At 45.8% G+C, this 20,887-nt stretch overlaps 1 protein-coding gene across 1 annotated transcript in view; it reads right to left on the bottom strand.

Annotated features, from left to right (window-relative positions):
• Positions 1 to 7,768: 7,768 nt before the first annotated feature.
• VPS11 (VPS11 core subunit of CORVET and HOPS complexes) overlaps positions 7,769 to 20,887 on the bottom strand; it is a 36,668-nt gene continuing 23,549 nt past the window's right edge. The window contains exon 16 of the mRNA XM_040425519.1: positions 7,769 to 8,641. Within this exon, the coding sequence (XP_040281453.1) occupies positions 8,477 to 8,641 (165 nt within the window). The 3' untranslated portion in view covers positions 7,769 to 8,476. The remainder of the gene's footprint in view (positions 8,642 to 20,887) is intronic.

Genomic DNA, 20,887 nt, shown 5'->3' with positions numbered 1-20,887 from the left:
TGCGATGGGTCAGAAAAGACTATGGTATGTTGAAAATCTTGTATCCTGAGGCCATTGGGATTGTACTTCTCTGTAATGTCCTCCCATGATCCTGGAGCTGCTTCTGAGTGAGTATGAGAAGGTTAGGAAGCAAATTATTCTCTACTTTCTGTGTGTGCATGGCAACCAGTCTCCACCCACCATCTCTGGGAGAATTGCAAACTAGACATTTGGCAAAAACGGGAAAACTAATATAGTGTTATTATTCATGTACACACACACACACACACTGTACTATTAATTAATGCAAAGTTTGTTGAAAGGTTAGGTATGCTTCAAGTATCATCATTGTGAGCCCTTTTCCACCTTAAACATGGGGTGATCCATTAAGTATGTTAGAGATTATCACTCTGGCAGTGGTGGCAAGCTAACAATCTGAAGAATCCTCACATGATATTGCTTTATGGCATGTAACTGCAGAAGACTTTAAAAAAAGCGTGAAGTAGATATCGCAGTTTAACTTTACTTGACTAAGATCGGAACAGTGTTGTAGGGTAGTAATGCCTCATATGGTTGGACTGCATGTCTGTGCACAGGTTTTGTAACCTTGAAGTGAATCCTCCACGTTTTAGCATCATGTCATTTTCGGTATAACCTTTTGTCTCAATTTTCCTGGGACTGATTGATGACATATCCTTAGGTCAGATCAACAGAAGTCTGAAACTACATGGCTCTGGTCACGGCGTAGTCGTCACGCCTGGTTACTGCAGCACTGCTCCCATTCACTTAATCTGACACATTTGCACCCTTCATTGGGTGGATCAACAGGTGTCAGAAAGTCATGGCATATCCCAGTGATCCAGATGCTAGGATGGTGTAAATGTCCGGCCATCAGGACCTTGACGTACATGTACATTCATAGAGGGCCTTAATAGATTGGGGGTGCGATAAAGTTGAATAAAGGTTAAATTTAAATTTAAAAAAATCTCCCACCAAAAAATAATAAATAAAAAAAAAAATTTAGCTGTTTTTTCAAGAATTGTATTTTTAAAATTGCACCATAAGTATTTGGTACTGATGGAATAGTCACATAGAATAACTTCTTTTTTTTTTTTAAGTCCTAAAAATAAATTCTTTAATATTATGAATTTATATGCACCCCAAAGTGGTACCAATATAAATTTTTAAACTCATCCCTCAAAAGACAAGCAGATAAATGAAAGGGGGCTTTTGGAATGTGGCTTTACAAAAATTCCTTTTTATTTGACATCTCTGTATTCATGTCAATCTGTAAAATAAAGTTGTTGTTTCTACCACATGGCAAACAGCACAAAAAACAATGGTGGAATTACATTCCCACCAAAAAAAAAAAAAAAATTGCTAGCAATAAATTGTATGTATCAAAATAATGCCATTAAATACTACAACTCAGCCCACACAAATACAAGTCCTTATTCAGTCACTGCATAAAATAATGGCTCTTTTACCAATGTAAAAACTAAATAAAAAGAGGAGAGGGTAGGGATGTCATAAAATGAGACCTATCACTTGCATGATAAATACCCAGCCCTTCCAGCTCAGGGTACTTTCACACTAGCGTCGCCGGAACTGCCTGCCGGATCCTGCAATCTGAATGCAAACGGATACCATTTGTAGACTGATTCGGATGCGGATCAGTCTCCCAAATGTATTGCAATACCGGATCCTTCTCTCCGGTTGTCATCCGGAAAAACGGATCCGGTATTTATCTTTTTCACATTTTTAAAGGTCTGTGCATGCGCAGACCGCAAAACCGGATCCGTTTTTCCGTAACACTTGGGGCCGGATCCGGCATTAATGCATTTCAATGTAAAATAATGCCGGATCCGGCAAGTGTTCTGGAATTTTGGACGGAGAAAATACTGCAGCATGCGTACACCGTACAGTGACTGAACTGAAGACACCCTGATGCATCCTGAACGGATTGCTCTCCACTGAGAATGCATTAGGGTAAAACGGAACTGGACAGAACCGGAAAAGAAAAACGCTAGTGTGAAAGTACCCTCCCCACCAGTCTGTTTTCTGTGCTGCCGCAATGACAGGCCTGTTGACCCAATCACTGGCCTTAGTGGTCTTGCACTGTACACCACTGAAGCCAATGATTGTCTACACTGGGTGCATTTTTTTTTTTACTGATTCACTGTATTCTACTCATGATGGGCTAAAAATCATTTTGTCAACTGGTTTTCCCCCTCCATCTTTCACATTAAGGGTACTTTCACACTAGTGTTTGGATCCGGCATTAATTTATATTGAAGTGTATTAGTGCCGGATCCGGCATTAGGTGTTCCGGCAAAATGGATCTGGCTTTCATGCGCAGACCTTCAAAAAAATGGCAAATTTTTTTTATACCAGATCTGTTTTTCCAGATGACACCGGAGAGACTGATACGGTATTTTAATGCATTTGTCATACGGATTCGTCTGACAAATGCCATCAGTTTGCGTCCAGGTTGCCGCAATCCTCTGCCGCAAGTGTGAAAGTACCCTTAGTGTATCTGCAGATCGTTGCTTTCTGTTTTCACATTGAATCTGTCAGAGCTGGTCTGACTGCTCGATGTGAAGAACTTATCTCTCAACTCCTGAAAGCTCATATACACTCATCTAAGGCTAAAATCTTGATAAACTGATAACAATGTAGCTATAATGAGTGTTTACGAGTTGTCAGTAAAATTCAGGTAAGGGCCACAGATCCAGGTGTCATAGTAGCAATCTGACTGATTCACCGTGAGGCAGGAGTCTACAGTTGCACTTAATGTCCAAAGTGCGTGAGCAGCTTCTGTATCCATATCTGTATCTATTATGCAGAGGATATGCTCTGTGAAATACTCTGACCCCGGGCATTTAACCCCTCAGATTATGTGATCAATAGCGACCTCTGCATTTTAGGGGTTAGAGGCAGGTCTGCAGATCAGAGCCCCCGCTGAGGAACCCCAGCATACTGTGCCTGTTAATGTGTCATCAGAAAATGACCTATAGTTTAAATCACATTTTTATGTGACATATTTTTAAAGAATTTTTGGTATTACTTTTAATTTTCCATGTCAAGATGTATATTTAAACAAAAACCTGCAGTTTTCGCACTGGCCACTAAGCCTAATAATAGGCGAGCACGCCTAGGCCACGTGACTGATGAACGTGATGTTTTGGCCTAGACTAAGCTCAGAGAAGGCCGCAGCGCTGCTGCTAATGCCAGTGTCTTCTCAAACAGATGATCAGTGTGAGTCCTGGATGTCAGACCTTCACCAATCAGTAGAAAAGTCTTGGAAAACCCCTTTAAGTAGTAAAACAATATAAACACTATATAAATATCGTATTGCAGAATAAGTTTGTGATGTCACTTTTAGTGCATAGTAAACACTGTAAAAAAAAAAAAAAAAAAAATGGCTGAATTGCAAGGTTGTTTTTTTTTGTATCATCCCAGAACAATTTTTTTCCCCCCTGATTTCCGATAAATCATATACTAAAAGACATGGTGCCATTAAAAAAATAAAAAACTTGTGCTGCAAAAAGCAAGCCTTCATACAACTTTGTGAACAGAAAAGTAAAAGCGTTATGGCTCTTTGAAGGCCAAACTAGAATTGTCTGGGTCCTGAAGGGGCCAAATGATACAGTTCTGTCTGTCTGCCGTCACCACGAGGGGGAGGTTGCTGCATTATTTGTATGTAGTAAGCCCCACCCCAAGAATGTTAGACATGAAAAGGACATTATGCTAAAAGGCTGCGATTCACTTTAGAGAGTATATTTTATCAGTCCATAAGAAAAATAATAATAAACCTGTATACAGACACTTAAGACGTTGGTTGCCATTTAAGTGGTTAGATTTCTGTAACTTTAATTCCATGCAGCATTCTGCTACATCTCAAGGCTGATGGACAGGACAGGGATCAGGAACAAACTATTGTTCCCAATCGTTCACGTGCACCTGAGCTGCATTTACAAGCAGCAGTCATCCCCTCTGTATGGGGCTGAAGGATCACTACTACGATTGTTTATCCATGTACAGATTTAGGCCTCTTGCACACGGCCGTTGTGGTTCTGTTCCGTGCATTGGGGACCACAATTTGAATGTGTCCATGATCCGTCCGTTCCGCAAAAATATAGAAGTTACATTTTTTTTGCTGAACGGAAACACTGATCGGAACCTGCTTCTGTGGGGTTCCGTTCCGCACCGCATCTCCGGATTTGCCGACCCATTTTAAGTGAATGGGTCCGCATCCATGGTGCAGAATGTACACTGCCGGTGCCTCGTGTATTGTGGAACTGTCGTATGCGGCCCGCAACACAGCCACTGGAGCACAACGGCCGTGTGCAAGAGGCCTTAGTGAGAGAGATTTACTAGTGTTGTCGTACTTTGCACTAAAAATAAGAATCACAGTCTTAAAATTAGACAAATTTACTATTCTGGCGAGTGGATCTTTTTAAATTTGGAGTATCGTAAATCCTGCACCAGATTTTCACAAGAATTCCATTTGTGTGCCAAAAAACTTTTGTACGCTAAAAAGTAGTTTCACTCCAGCAATGCGCCCAAAGTGTTTACATTTATGCCATGTTCCACAAAGAAATGGCCCTTGCCAGACAAGGTGCAAAATGCTTAGAAAAGTGCGTAAGCATGCATGCCAGTATTTTTGGAGCACAATACGCCAAAAAGACGAGTGAATTTTTAATAGTAACTCTGCCCCATTTGCTGGCAGCACATCACCATTTACTCCGGGCAGTGTGCTACTGTGGGCACCTTTTTACGGGTGGGAGCAAATGTTAATCTTTAATTGTTCCAGTTATCAGCTCATGTAAAAGGCTGTGATCATACAACATGGCATCTTTTCTCTACAGGGAGCCCAGACTAAATCGAGATATTAATGTTATCAAGATCAATGTAATAGGTTTCTTGCCACCATCAATATTTAAGGTAGTATTTGGAGCTGGACTGATTTCAGTCCCAACAACTCATGTTTAAGGTGGAGAAGGGTCTGATAGTTAAACAGTAAGAGCATTCCCAGCACCACCTCGACTAGTGTGAACAGGCTAGATATCACAGGACAATAAGTGCACCCACCATAATACTCCAAATCTGAAGCTTCCAGCATCTTTTTCAGTGTAACCATTCAGGCGGCCATCATGAAATCCGCCACTATTGTGCATCGTAACTGTGTCTACAGCGTTTGTGTTCACCAGTACAGAACCGGTTTCAGTTTATAAACCACGCAGAATTTCTGAATCTCCCAGGCTTCCCGCAGCAAGCAAGGGAAAGGTTTATTCAGGCCGCAGAGTGCCCTGGAAACTGTGGAGATTTTGCGTCTAATTATGACTTGTACAATAAGGTTTTATTTTTCCGCTAGATATTAGGTCTTTAGAGCTTGCGGGGCATCAGCCCCTCATTTACAAACTGGCGTTCTTGTGATCTTTGACTTTAGATATCCGTGGCTTTATACTGGCCTGTATAGCAGGTGTAACAGTCAATATACTATATCCGCTGACTTGTATTCTACAACCGCCATCCTGTGTAACCCTCTCCATCCCTTTTCCTGCTGCTCTTCCAGAATCTTTTTGGTTTTTATTCTTTTTTTTTTAATGAAAAAAAAATAAAGAAAAAGGAAACTGTTGTAGTTTTATCAGTGTTATTTAAAAAATATATAAAAGGATTAAAAAAAAGTGTCCGTTTGGACAGAACTGAAGGAAAAAAAAAAATGTACAATGTCTGCTATCAAAACAGAAACTGTCAGGTCTGAATGTAAAGTGTATATAGTTGTAAAAACTAAAGAGAGGAGTTTTAAACATGTTTGCTTTTTTTTTCTATGCACTTTTTTAATTTAAGTGATTAGTTTACTTAATAAAATTGTCCAGTTTCTTGATGTACAAATGAGTTTGGTGCTTTTTTTTTGTTCGTTTTATTTCTCACGTTTATGATGTGAATTTACGCCACCGTCGTGGTATAAATAAGTTGTAGATTTTGTCATGACATATTTGCAGCAAAATCTGTGACTTAGGAGGCTTGGAAGGGGCATTGTAGCAGGTCCGCCACATTTATCTTTATTTGCTCCAGTTTCCTGGCGACAAATCAACGGCAGCGGGGAAACTCCTGTAGATTTTAGACTACCGCATGGCCAGCTGGAGGAAGTGGGAAATGTATGAGAGGTGTGTGCCTCTGCATAAATTTAGCGCATCCTCCAACAGCGCAAGGGGAATAAAGAGTGGCGAATGAAACACCGGATGGGTACATTCACTTAAAAGGATCACAGTTCACAGGATTCATCGGGCAGAATAGAGTAGGAGTAGTTTTTAAAGGGGTTGTCCAGCATGAACTACAATTTTATAGCTAACTTATAAAAGGCACTCATCTGCTCTGTTCCAGCGCTGAAGGTCTGGTCCTGCTCTTTCCAATCCCTGGCGTGTAACTTCCAGTCGGGTCACATGCTGCAGTCAATCACTAGCTCCAGAGGTGTGATGTGTCCCCAAGCAGCACATCACTGCTGGTTCATTTTGCCGCTTACGTTATCCCCATCTTAAAGTTTACATGCCAGAGACCAGACCTTCGGAGCTGGAATGGAGCAGCAAGAGGCAGGTGTCAGTTTGTTGTATTTTTTTTTTAATATGTTGGGCTACTTTCACACATCCTTTTACAAACTCCAATAGTATGTTCTGGCAGAGCACAGACTACAAAAGTTTACTGTATTCGGCATAGCAGTTACATGATCGATTTCTGGCATAAATGCATGCAGGACTTTTTGTCTGGCCGAAAGCTGGCATTTATCCCATTATAGTCAATAGGGATCCGGTGGTCGCGGCCGTAAACGGCTATGCCCGATATGGCAAACTCTGATTGCTGGAACAGGAGTTTGTGAACGCAGCCTCAGATATGCTGTCCAAGGCCCAGCTAAGGCTACTTTCACACTTGTGGCAGAGTGATCCGGCAAGCAGTTCCATCGCCGGAACTGCCTGCCGGATCCGGCAATCTGCATGCAAACAGACAGCATTTGTAGACTGATCCGGATCCGTCTTACAAATGCATTGCAAGAACGGATCCGGTTCTCTGGATGTCATCTGGAGAAACTGATCCGTTATATATATATTTTTTCTTCACATTTACTAGTCTGGGATCTGGCATTGCGGTATTTTTAATGCCGGATCCGGCACTAATACATTTCAATGTAAATTGATGCCTGATCCGGCATTCTGGACGAGATAATACCGCAGCATGCTGCAGTATTTCCTCCGTCGAAAACTCTGTTCAGTGACTGAACTGAAGACATCCTGAACGGATTTCTCTCCATTCATAATGCATGGGGATAAAACTGATCAGTTCTTTTCCGGTATTGAGCACCTAGGATGGAACTCAGTGCCAGTAAAGAAAAACACAAGTGTGAAAATGCAGTGTTTGTAGAGCATCTTGTAATTTCCTATTGATTAAAATGTACCATATTAAAGAATGGAAAAGAGACACCCCTGATACTGTGACAACAGTACCACCATTTTCATTACATGTGGCCTGTGATTCAATTGCTCGACTAAATATAATAAACAGATAGTGCTTAATAGGAGTTGTGGCTTGTGTTGATTACAGAAGCATTGAGGCTTTGCCATATCAATCATAAAATGCATCAACCGTGCCTAACTCCAACTACCTCTAATACATTCTGTTGTAGTTTCATATTCTAATGCTATGAATGTCGCTGTGTTTTCACCATGGATGCTAATGTAAGTAGGTTAAAAAAAAAAAATATTTATAACATGCATTAACCACACTGCATTAGTAGTTTGAACATATCTCTTTTAATAAGACTGATGCCAGAATGTATAGTTACTAGCAGGTGATTATTGGGAACAAACAAGACATTACTGATAATTGCCTGATCATCAGGGAGAGGAGAGCTACATTTACATGCAGCAATCATCTCATCTGTACGGAACAAGGAATAGCTACAGTTTCATTATTTCTTGGCAGCAGATACTTTGTACAAGATGATCTGCTGCACAAACAATAATTTTAGGTGCCAGCCGAAAATCACAATCACCTGATGAATCGCTGTTTGCGCCTTCAATGGGCGATTGCCGAATCCTTTTACGCAGGACGATTATTATACACAATCATTTCTACTAATGCTCATCCTCAATAATAAGCCACTTTGTTGGTCTGTGTAAAAGGGCCATTAAAGACAATCTGCGCAATCCAAGCCATATTAACCAAGAAAAAGATATTTATTTTTCAAATTTGCCTAAAGCTGTGGTTAAATGACCATATATACAGAGTAGGCAGAACACAAGCCACAAATACTGTCCTTCCTGACCCATTACACTGACGGCTGGATATTTCCCGTGTAGTTCTAATTCCAGAGAAATGCCATTTCACAACGTCAGCTCATAGTCCTTTAATCTGATTGCCAAGTGACTGTTCTGACATGGAGCCAGACCATAGTGACCACAGACTAAGTTCTCCATTACATCCAGTATTCCTCTCTGAATCACATGTTTCTCCTGGTGTTGATAAGAAGATCTCGCTGCAGTCCTGCATCTTTCACCCCAGCTATCCTCCCTGCAGGGGCATCTGTGATCAACGTCAATTTGTTGAATACACCACGGCCAAAGTATTCTGCGACCACGCTGAATCCATCGTGAGAGTACTTTAACTTGAGAAAAGAAAAATACTCGCATTAGTCAAGTAAATTGAGTTCATGCTAAGTGGATATTACCTTTCCATTTTTCTCATACATCTTTAATAAAATGAAAAAAAAAATTAAGCATTTTTATTGTGCTAAAGTAGTAAAACATAACTAAGGCTACTTTCACACTCGTTTTTGCTGGATCCGGCAGGGTTCAGCAAAAACACTTCTGTTACCGATAATACAACCATCTGCATCCGTTATGTACAGATCCGGTTGTATTATCTTTAACATAGCCAAGACCGATCCGTCATGAACTCCATTGAAAATCTATGGGGGACGGATCCGTTTTCTATTGTGTCAGAGTTAAACGGTTCCGTCCCCATTGACTTGCATTGTGGGTCATGACGGATCTGTCTTGCTCCGCATACCATGACTGAAAGAAAACTGCAGCATCCGGAGATCGGTTTGCTCTCCGGTATAAGAACAACCAAATGGAATGCATTCTGGAGCGTTCTGTTCAGTTGCGTTTTGTCCCCATTGACAATGATTGGGGACAAAACGGAAGCGTTTTTCTCCAGTATTGAGATCCTATGACTGATCTCAATACCGGAAAATAGAAACTCTAGTGTGAAAAGTAGCCTAAATAAAATGGGTATCACTGTAATTGTACTGGCCAGAAGAATAAAGATAAAGCCCTGCCCTTCAGAAATCTGCCTTTTATGCCAGTTTTGAAAAGGGGGTTAGCTCTGTTAATTAGTTTCACTCCATACAGTGCCTTGCAAAAGTATTCACCCACCCCCCTTTGACTTTTTTCGTGTTTTTGTTTGAGTATTTACATCATTTAATTTACAGAACATGCCCACAACTTTGAAGATGTTTGTTTTTTATTGTGAAGCAAACAACACATAGGACAAAATAATAGAAAAAGTAAATGTGCATAACTATTCAGCCCCCTAAAGTCAATACTTTGTAGAGCCACCTTTTGCGGCAATCACAGATCCAAGTCGCTTTGGATAAGTCTCTATGAGCTTGCCACATCTTACCACTGGGATTTTTGCCCATTCCTCCTTGCAAAACAGCTCCAGCTCCTTCAAGTTGAATGGTTTGCGCTTGTGAACAGCGATCTTTAAGTCTGACCACAGATTTTCTATTGGATTGAGATCTGGGCTTTGACGAGGCCATTCCAACACATTTACGGTACATGTTTCCCCCTTAAACCACTCAAATGTTGCATTAGCAGAGTGTTTGGGGTCATCGTCCTGCTGGAAGGTGAACCTCTGTCCTAATGAAAGTAAAAGGTGATCGCGCTGCCTAAATCCACAATGACATCAGAAAATTGCCGAACATTCCCGCTTGTCTTGGACACCGCCAGAAATTGAAATCCTCCACGATCTGAAAATCTTCACCACAACCGTTTGCTGAGGAAGTTTCAAAAGTAATCACGCATAGTGAAGTAGCACCAGAATCACCATACAAAATAAGGATTTATTATACTCACAATGAGGATGGTAAAATGAGCATTGATTAAAATGTATCCACATAAGAGAAAACCACGGTGATGTGATGTGTTGGGTTTGCGCCAGACATAGCGTTTTCTTTGATGGCCAAAAAGTTCAATTTTTGTCTCATCAGACCAGAGCACCTTCCTCCATACATTTTGGGAGTCTCCCCCATGCCTTTTCGCAAACTCACAACGTGCCTTTTTGTTTTTTGCTGAAAGTAATGGCTTTCTTTTGGTCACTCCGCCATAAAGCCCAACTCTATGGAGTGTACGGCTTATTGTTGTCCTATGTACAGATCCTCCAGTCTCTGCTGTGGAACTCTGCAGCTCCTCCAGGGTTACCTTAGGTTTCTGTGCTGCCTCTCTGATTAATGCTCTCCTTGCCGTTTTGGTGGGTGGCCGTCTCTTGGCAGGTTTGCTGTTGTGCCATGTTCTTTCCCTTTGGTTATGATAAATTTGATGGTGCTCCTGGGGATCATCAAAGATTTGGATATTTTTTTTTTTTATAACCTAACCCGGACTTGTACTTCTCAACAACATTGTCCCTTACTTGTTTGGAGAGTTCTTTGGTCTTCATGGCAGTGTTTGGTTAGTGATGCCTCTGGGGCCTTTCAAAAATGTGTATATGTAATGACAGATCATGTGACACTTAGATTGCACACAGGTGGACATCACTTCACTAATTATGTGATTTCTGAAGGTAACTGGTTTTTATGGGCTTCCTAACAAAGGGGGTGAATACATACGCACATGACAATTTTCTGTTTTCTATTTCTAAACAATCGTTTTATTTATATATTTTTCTCATTTCACTTCACCGACTTAGACTATTGTGTTCTGATCCATCACATAAAAATTCAGATTAACAAAACATTGAACTTAAGGGTTTCTACCACCTCATTTTGACCTAATTAGCTCTCAGACACTAGCGATCTGCTAGTGTCTGATCTACCTAACAATGCTATTCTCAGACCTGTGTGTGGATCCGATTCACAAAAAAACGAACTGTTATTAATATGCTAATGAGCTTCTAGGTGCTATGGGGGCGTCTTTTCAGCACCTAGAGGCTCGGTCTACTCACATTGTATGCCGCCCCGCTCGTCCGTTAAGCCCGCCCATCTCCTCTTGAATGCCATCCTCCATCTGAGCCAGCGGACGAATTCTCGCGCCTGCGCCGTGCGTGTCTGTATTCGGCGCAGGCGCAGTGAATGTCTGACCGCTGCCTGCACAGACATCTCGGTCATCGGCGCAGGCGCAGTGCAGATGTCTGTGCAGGGAGCGGTCAGACATTCACTGCGCCTGCGCCGAATACAGACGCACCCGGCGCAGGCGCGAGAATTCGTTAGCATATTAATAAAAGTTTTTTAGTGAAACTGATCCACACACAGGTCTGAGAATAGCATTGTTAGGTAGATCAGACACTAGCAGATCGCTAGTGTCTGAGAGCTAATTAGGTCAAAATGAGGTGGTAGAAACCCTTTAAGGCTGTAATGTAACAAAACACGAAAAATGTCAAGGGGGTGAATACTTTTGCAAGGCACTGTATTTACTACTGTGAATTAAAAATGTTGCAAACTCACTGCAATGGAGAGTAAAAGGAAAAAAACTGGAGTAGCATTTGTAGACAAAAGTGTTAGGTTTAAAGAGGAACCAAATTTAAAGAAGCACTTCCACAAAATGGTTATTCTCTAAGGCTACTTTCACACTGGCGTTTCTGGGTCCGCTTGTGAAATCCGTTTCTCACAAGCGGCCCAAAACTGATCAGTTCAGCCCCAATGCATTCTGAATAGATAAGGATCCGTTCAGAATGCATCAGTTTGCCTCCGTTCAGCCTCCATTCCGCTCTGGAGGCGGACACCAAAACGCTGCTTGCAGCTTGCGGATCCGTCCTGACTTACAATGTAAGTCAATGAGGACGGATCCGTTTTCACTGACACAATATGGTGCAATTGAAAACAGATCCGCCTCCCATTGACTTTTAGTGTAAGTCAAAACGGATTTGCATTATCATGAACAAAAAAAATAAAAAAATAAAAAATTTATTTTTGTTCATGGTAATGCAAACGGATCCGTTCTGAACAGATACAAGCGTTTGCATCAGGGCTTAATTTTGGCCACGCGCGGCACTTCCCAGCAGCGGGTGGCGGGGCCTATTCTTCCCGCTCTCCTGCTACATCCGCATCTGTGACCGCATGAGCACACCACCGCTGCTACCTCCATCATCCAGAGCTGCACAAAGACTTGCTATCGCTCCTGCTGCTCCTAGTTTTTTCCTCCTCACTTCTGGTAGGACTGTTAACCCCCTCCCAGCGCCAGTGGCCCTAGCCTGGGTTTAGGTCTTCTTTCCTGGGTTATATTACCCCTCATCACAAACATGTCGGACCCCACAGGGGCCTCTAAGCCCTGGTATCATGCCTGTACAGAACCCTTTCCACGTGGGCAATCCGATCCGCATTGTTCTGCATGCCAGGCCCCAATGCAGGGTCCGCCACCGGCCGTGCCGCTCCCCCTGACTGGGCCAGATCCCTATCCCAGGCCGTGGAAAGTCTCACCCACATAGTAGGCCGCCTGGTAGATAAACCGCCTACCCCACAGGCTGCCACACCTCCTGTCCACCCTCTGGCTCTACCGCCCCCACTGATTTACTCGCACACAGCGAATCCTCCAGGGCCTGGCACTCTCAGAAGCGCTCCAGGACAGACTGCACATCCTCCTCAGATGTGTGTCTCTCTCCCCGCCACGGGTGCGGACTCAGTCGGGCCTCTCCTCCCCTCTGGACACGCCCTCCGAGAGAGATCCGGCGGATTCTGTTTGGGACATGGACTCGGCACTACCGTCCAAACTAGCCTCCGCAGTGGGTCACCTCATCACCAACATTTGTGATACCTTTAAGATACACGATGACCCTCCCAGCACTGATCAGGCGGCGTGTCCTTTTTCCGCTCCAAACAGGCGTCCAAGGTTTTTCCTCTCCACGCAGACTTCTCTTTAGTGGTCTCTAAAGCTTGGGCTCGCCCTGATGCCCGCTTTACCTCCCCCCAAAAAGCTGGACATATGTTATCCATTTTCCCCTCCCCACGACAGCACCTTAGAGAGATGGCTCCGCCCCAGGACAGGAAACCTGCAGCATAAAAAGGTGGAGCCGCTCTCCCACCTCAGTGAGGTTTCCTGTCCTGGTACGGGAGCCTGCAGTTGTCGTCCTGACCTGGAAGTCCCGGTAGATGCCGGAGGGTTAGAGGCGGCGCGTTTGTTTACCTGTCCGATCATTCCCCACAGGCGTCGGGGGCAGGATACCGGTGAGAAAATCCCGGGTCACGAGGGCAGAAGGTGCTGGTCCCTCAGGCGAGGAAGACCGCACCAACGGATCTAGGGTGGCCAGAAGGCCCCAGTATTGCTGCAAACCGGCCAGGACGCCACCGGATGTAGACGCTGGTGGGTGGCGTCCGGACAGGAAGTGCCATGCGTTCCACGGCCGTGCACTTCCGGTCAGGTTACCGGAAGTTCGGCTGCCCGGCAGTTTTAAAAACGACTACATACAGGTATGAGGGTGCTGGAGTTACTGGACGCCGTTGTATGTTGTTCAGAGTGCCTGAAGTGGACCAAGTTCCTGTGCTATCTTGGCGTGGCGAGGTTTGCAAGTTACTATGTATCTCTCAGGTGAGAGGAATTCTTGGTGGCAGTAGATAACCTGGACAATATTTTATTGGTGCAGGTTACCTTTCATTATGGATGAAGAGGGGAGATCTGAATGTGCGGATATTGAAATCTTGCCACCGGTATTGTGAGTCCTATTCTCGCTCCTTTCAGGGTCTAGGCTGTTACTTAGATTGGGTATATTCCATTTTTCTTAGACGGTGCCTAAGAAGGTGGCGACAAAGAAAAAGAACAAGGAATGCCCTATCTGCAAGTGCTCGCTGTCTTCTTCTTATGCTAAGAAGCTCTGTCAGCAGTGCATTGAGAAGACAGTGGCCGAGGAGACTCCGAGTCTTCTAAAAGACATTAAGTCTATTATGTCCGAAGTCAAAAATTCCCTGAAAGCCGGTAGGAAGAGAAGAAGAGCGGTGAGGCAGGAGTCCGACGTGGAATAGGAAGATAGTGTCTCTCTCTCCGGGGATGAGGACTCTAATGATTCCTTCTCTTCTGAGGATGACACCAAAGAAGGAAAGTTCCTTTTTCCGGCAGAAGATACGGACAAATTGTTAAAGGTTATCCGATCTACCCTGGAATTGGAAGATACCAGAGAAAATAGATCCGTAGAGGATGTTGTGTTTGGGGGACTTAGGGAAAAGAAGCGTAGGTGTTTCCCTGTCCATAAATCGGTTTCAGCTGTGATAGAAAAAGAATGGAAAAAACCGGATAAAAAACCGTTTATTTCTAAAACCTTTAAGCGGAAGTACCCCTTTGAGGAAGAGGCATCTACATCTTGGGACAGGGCCCCGAAGCTGGATGTAGCCATTTCCAAGATTTCTAAAAAATCCTCTCTGCCCTTTGAGGACATGGGTTTCTTGAGGGATCCCTTAGATAAAAGAATAGATTCTGCCCTTAAGAATTCATGGGAATCTTCTGCGGCGGCTTTCAGGCCTAGTATAGCCGCCACAGTGGTTGCGAGATCTATGTCACTGTGGTTGGATAGGCTAAAGGGGCAGATTAGGGATAAATGCCCTAGAGAGCAATTGTTGGCATCTATGCCCACTTTCCAGAAGGCCGCGGACTTTATTGCAGATGCCGCAGTGGACTCCGTGAGGCTGGAAGCGAGAGCCGCATCCCTTTCCAATTCCGCGCGACGTGCTTTGTGGCTTAAGAATTGGAAAGGGGGGGATATGCCGTCCAAGCTGAGATTGTGTAGCATTCCCTGTGATGGCCAGTTCCTTTTTGGGACTGAACTTGACTCCTTACTCGAAAAAGCGGCAGATAGAAAGAAAAAGTTTCCCCAAGAATCTTTCACTCAATTTAAGCAATATAGACGGCCCTTTCGGAACCCGAGTGGATTTCAGAATAAAAAGCAGACGGGGGACAGAGAGCAGGGAGCAAGGCCTAGATCAGGAAGTAAGGGCTTTTTGTTTAGATCAGCCGCAGCTCGTGGGGGAAAACAAGGAAAGCAATGACGCCATGATCCCAGTAGGAGGAAGATTAAGATTCTTTCTTCCTGCTTGGGAAAAGATGGCGGGCAGATGGTTGATAGGTCTTCTACGGGAAGGTCTAAGGTTAGAATTTTTGAGATACCCCGCGGAAAAATTTGTGATTTCAAAGTTTTCTATCATTATGCTGCAAGAAATAAAAAAACTAATAAGCAAAAAAGTGTTAATTCCTGTCCCAGAGTCAGAGATAGGGAGAGGTTTTTATTCCACCCTGTTTCTAGTGAAGAAACCAGATGGGTCATACCGGACTATAATAAACCTCAAATACCTGAACAAATTCCTGAAAGCCAGGAAATTCAAGATGGAAACCATCAGGTCAGCGATATTTCTTTTATCTCCGGGTTGTCATATGGCGGTTCTGGATTTAAAAGATGCGTACCATCATATTCCGATTCATCCAGATCACCAGAGATTCCTCCGGGTGGCTGTAAGAACAGAGACTGGGCTTCTTCATTATCAGTTCCAGGCACTCCCCTTTGGCCTTTCCATGGCACCTTGAATCTTTACGAAGGTAGTGGCGGAGATGGCCTCCTTCATCAGGAAGGAGAACATCACGTTTCTGCCTTACTTTGATGACTTTCTGGTGGTGGCCCAGACTCAAGAGGAGTGTGTCAGGGCTCTGAATCAGGTGATGGAGGTACTTCAGTCCCTGGGGTGGCTTTTGAATACCCGGAAGTCCAGGATGGAGCCATCATCAAGCCAGGTTTTCTTGGGTCTGGTTTTAAATTCCAGGCTGGAGAAAACTTTCCTCACAGAGGAGAAGGTAGCCAGGATTCAGGGAGTAGTTCGGAGGGTTCAGTCAGGAGGAACCCTGTCTATAAGGAAAGCTATGTCCCTGTTAGGAGTCTTAACATCCTGCATGCCAGCAGTCCAGTGGGCGCAGCGACACTCTCGCCAGTTACAGGGAGAGATTTTGGCTGCCACAAGGCGAGCAGGGACGTCTCTGGAGTCAGTTATAAGTTTGTCCGACGTAACTCTTTCATCCCTAAATTGGTGGAAAGAAGAAGAGAATCTGACTCAGGGACTTCCCTTGTCCTTTCCGGAACCGGTAGTTGTGACTACGGACGCCAGCCCCTGGGGATGGGGGGCTCACGTAGAGGATCAGATCTTTCAGGGAGAGTGGTCCCAGGGTCAGAAGCTGTTCTCGTCAAATCGAAAGGAGCTGAGAGCTGTTTTGTTGGCCTTGAGGGCAGTTCTTCCTATGATACAGAACAGACATGTGAGGGTGATGTCCGACAATCGGACAGTGGTCTCATATCTCAATCATCAGGGAGGAATCAGGTCAGATTCCTTACAGAAGGAGACAAGATGGATTTTCGAGGAAATAGAGGAGAAAGTGCTTCATCTCTCGGCCATTCATATTCGAGGGGTCGAGAATTTTCAGGCAGACTTCCTGAGTCGCCACAGGCTACGTCAGGGGGAGTGGTCACTAAATCCAAAGATATTCTCCCAGATAGTAGATTTATGGGGTCTGCCTTCAGTAGACATGTTTGCCACAAGGGAGAACAGAAAGGTACCGGAGTTCTTCTCCCTCAGTCCAAAAGAGTGCCCATCTGGGGTGGACGCCTTCCTCCAGAGATGGGACTTCCCGCTAGGTTATGCCTTTCCCCCGCTACAGATGATTCCGTTAGTGATAAGGAAGATCAGATACGAAAGGGCGAGAGTGATTCTGATAGCTCCCTTCTGGCCGAAAAGGGCGTGGTTTTCCCTGTTGAGGGCCATGTCGGTTTCGGATCCATGGATCCTGCCGGGAATTCCGGACCTATTGTCACAGGGTCCAGTATTCCACCCGGAGGTAGAGTCTCTGCATCTTTTGGCGTGGAATTTGAGAGGTCATTTTTAGCCAGTCAGGGATTCTCTAAGGAGGTCATTTCCACTCTGATGAAAAGTAGAAAGGAGGTGACGAATATTATTTATGCGCGGGTATGGAGGAAGTTCCTATCCTTTATAGGCACAGAAAGGGTTTCCTGGCCATTAGAATTTTCAGTGGTTCAGGTGTTGGATTTTTTACAGAGGGGATTGTCCCTAGGGTTGGCAAAAAGTACATTAAAAGTGCAGGTGTCAGCTTTGTCGGTCTTAGGGAGAAGGAGTTTAGCCATGGACCCTTGGATTGTTAGGTTTTTTAAAGGCAGTAGATAGGATTACGTCAGTAGCAGGCCCTAGATTTCCTCCTTGGGACCTTAACTTGGTGTTAAATGCCCTAACTAAGCATCCCTTTGAACCTCTAGTCTCTTGCTCAGTTAAAGTGCTTTCCCTTAAGCTAGTTTTGCTGGTAGCCTTAACGTCAGCCAGAAGGGTTGGGGAGATTCAGGCCCTCTCCATTAACCCCCCTTTCATGTCCATCAGAGAAGACAGGGTAGTTCTCAGACCAGATCCCGCCTTTAGGCCGAAGGTTCCTTCTAGGATTAATAGGGCTCAGGAGGTAGTTCTTCCAGCTTTCTTTTCAGAACCAAGGGATGACAGAGAGAAGGAGATGCATTCCCTCGATATCAGGAGGTGTATTTTGCAGTACCTGGAGGTGACTAAGGACTGGAGGAAGTCTTCTGCCTTATTTGTTCTGTTTGGCGGGGCTAGGAAAGGTAATACTGCCTCTAAGGCATCTATTGCCCGCTGGATCAGAGAAGCTATATCCTTGGCGTATTCAGTATCCGGTGTGTCTCCCCCTATCTCTGTGAGGGCTCACTCCACGAGGGTGGTGTCCACTTCTTGGGCTGAGAGGGCCAGCGTATCCATTGAACAGATCTGTCGGGCTGCCACCTGGTCTTCTCCGTCCACTTTCTATAAACACTATAGGCTTCAGCTTGACTCTATTTCTGACCTTCTCTTTGGTACAAAAGTCTTGAGTACTGTTTCCCACCCTGAGGCTGATCTCTGAAATCTCTCTCTAAGGTGCTGTCGTGGGGGAGGGGAAAAAAGATGATTACACTTACCGGTAATCGGATTTTCCTGACCCCACGACAGCACCTCTTTATTCCCTCCCTGTTGGTGTAAGTCTGTGTGTTCACGGGTGTTGCAAAAAAAAAAAAGAAGAATGTTAAACTGAACTAACGTAAGGGGGAGTCCCTCTCATGCTCTGGAAACTCACTGAGGTGGGAGAGCGGCTCCACCTTTTTATGCTGCAGGTTTCCTGTCCTGGGGCGGAGCCATCTCTCTAAGGTGCTGTCGTGGGGTCAGGAAAATCCGATTACCGGTAAGTGTAATCATCATTTTCCAGCGGATTGTGTTGCCACATGGGCGTCCCCACCTAAGGTTGACCCTCCTGTGGCCCGCCTGTCTAAGAGCACGGCCATTCCTGTAGCAGACGGTTCCTCACTTCATTCCACCGAGGACCATCGTATGGAGTGCCTCTCCAAGGCCATCTTTGCTTCCTCGGGTTCAGCCCTCAGACCGGTTTTTGCCTCCGCCTGGGTGGGGAAAGCGGTCTCCAAATGGGGCTTCCAGCTTGAACAGGATTTGGGATCGGACGCCCCCATTCAGGACCTCCAATCCTTGGCCCAACTGATAGTTCAGGCAGGAAAATGTATCTGTGAGGCCTCTCTTGATACTGGTGCCCTCATAGCACGCTCATCTGCCTTAGCGGTTTCCGTCAGAAGGGAACTTTGGCTAAAGGTTTGGGCGCCGCCTCCAAACGTTCCCTTACCGGGCTACCATTCACGGGCTCCCGTTTATTCGGGACCCGTTTGGACTAAATTATTTCAGAAGCCACGGGTGGCAAGAGCACCCATCTTCCCCAGTCCAGAACCAAAGGCACCCCTCGGGGTCGCTCTGGCTCGTCTTCGGTCCTCCGGGTCTAGATTCACAGCCGGTTCCTCATCTGGCCCCTCTCAGGATAGGCGCAAGAAGCCCTTTTTTCGGGCTCAGCCCACCTGGCGCAAGTCACATGCTGCCCGTCCCTCCACGGCCAAGCAGCCCCCCGCCTGAAGGTACGTCCCCACCCACCCGGGTGGAGGGCCGCCTTCTCCTTTTCAGGGACGTCTGGCGGGCTCACGTCTCCGATGCCTGGGCGCTCAAAATTGTATCCTCCGGATCCAAAATATTCCTCCCCGGTCCGTCCAGGGCACTTGGAGTCCAAGCTTCAGATCAACGTTCTGGAATTGAGGGCGATCTTCTTGTCGCTCAGACACTGGACTCCCCTGCTAAAAGGCCGTCCCGTCTGTGCGAGAGGTTACCAGCATTCTCCTCTGGGTGGAGGCTCACGTTCCGGCCCTGTCAGCGATTTATATTCCAGGAGTGGAGAACTAGACCGGTGGACTTCCTCAGCCGGAACACTATCGACCCGGGCGAGTGGTCGCTACACCCGGACGTGTTCGAGTCCATTTGCCTTTGTTGGGCTCGTCCGGATGTGGACCTCATGGCCTCCAGGATCAACCACAAGCTTCCCACTTTCCTGGCCAGGGCAAGGGACCCGAGGGCGTACGGCCCGACGCCCTCGTTCTTCCGTGGAAAGAATTTTCCCTTCTGTATGTGTTTCCTCCCATTCCCCTACTACCTCGGGTTCTCCGGAAGATCGCGGCAGAAGGCATTCCCACGATCCTGGTCGCTCCAGATTGGCCTCGCCGGTCTTGGTACACTGATCTGATGCTGCTCCTGGGAGACGCGCCGTGGCCGTTACCTCTAAGAGAAGATCTCCTCTCTCAAGGGCCAATCTTCCACCAGCATTTCAGGTCGCTACGTTTGACGGGTGGCTGTTGAGACCGCAGTTTTGACGCAACGGGGGTTTTCCGCGTATGTGGTTTGCACCATGATCCGCGCCCGTCCAAGATCTATTATCGGACTTGGAGGTCTTATTTGGGATTCTGTGAGAATCTGGGCGCTCCCCCTCTCCGTTTCTCTCTCCCCACGGTTCTGTCCTTCCTCCAGTCCGGCCTGGGGCTGGGTCTCAGTTCCTTGAAGGATCAGGTATCGGCGCTGTCCATCCTCTTCCAGCGTCCCTTAGCTTCTCTCGGACCCGTCAAGACCTTCATCCAAGGAGTAGCTCACTCGGTTCCTCCATATCGTCCCCCGATTCCGCCCTGGGACCTGTATATTGTGCTCTCGGCGCTACAAGCTTCCCCCTTCGAGCCGTTACGAAGGATCACCCTACGACTTTTGTCTTGTAAGGTAGTGTTCCTTGTGGCCATCACGTCTCTCAGACGGGTGTCCGAATTGGCGGCCCTTTCTTGTTCCGAGCCTTTTCTGGTCTTTCACCAAAATAAGGCTGTTCTCCATCCCGTCCCTTCCTTCTGAAGGTGGTCTCCGTGTTTCATCTCAATGAAGACATCGTCCTCCCCTCTGTGTGCCCATCCCCTTCCCACCCCCGGGAACGGGAACTTCACCGCTTGGACGTGGTTAGGGCCTTGAAGATTTACTTGGAGATCACCGGCTCCTTTCGTCGCACTGACTCTCTTTTTGTAGTTCTGGAGGGTCCGTGCAAGGGATTGGCGGCCTCCAAGGTGGCTATCGCCCGTTTCATCAAATTAGCTATTGCTGAGGCTTACGGCACCAAGGGCAGGGTTCCGCCTTTCGGTGTCACCGCTCATTCCACCAGAGCGGGCTTCGGCTGAACAATTGTGCAAGGCGGCCACTTGATCTTCCTTGCACACCTTTACCAAATTTTACAGGGTGCACACTCATGCATCGGCGGATGCTGCT

The sequence above is a fragment of the Bufo bufo genome, chromosome 1, assembly GCF_905171765.1.
Source record: "Bufo bufo chromosome 1, aBufBuf1.1, whole genome shotgun sequence".
Taxonomy (NCBI): Eukaryota; Metazoa; Chordata; class Amphibia; order Anura; family Bufonidae; genus Bufo; species Bufo bufo.
Note: the sequence above shows the minus strand (reverse complement) of the source record. Positions and strands in the feature narration are given on the sequence as shown.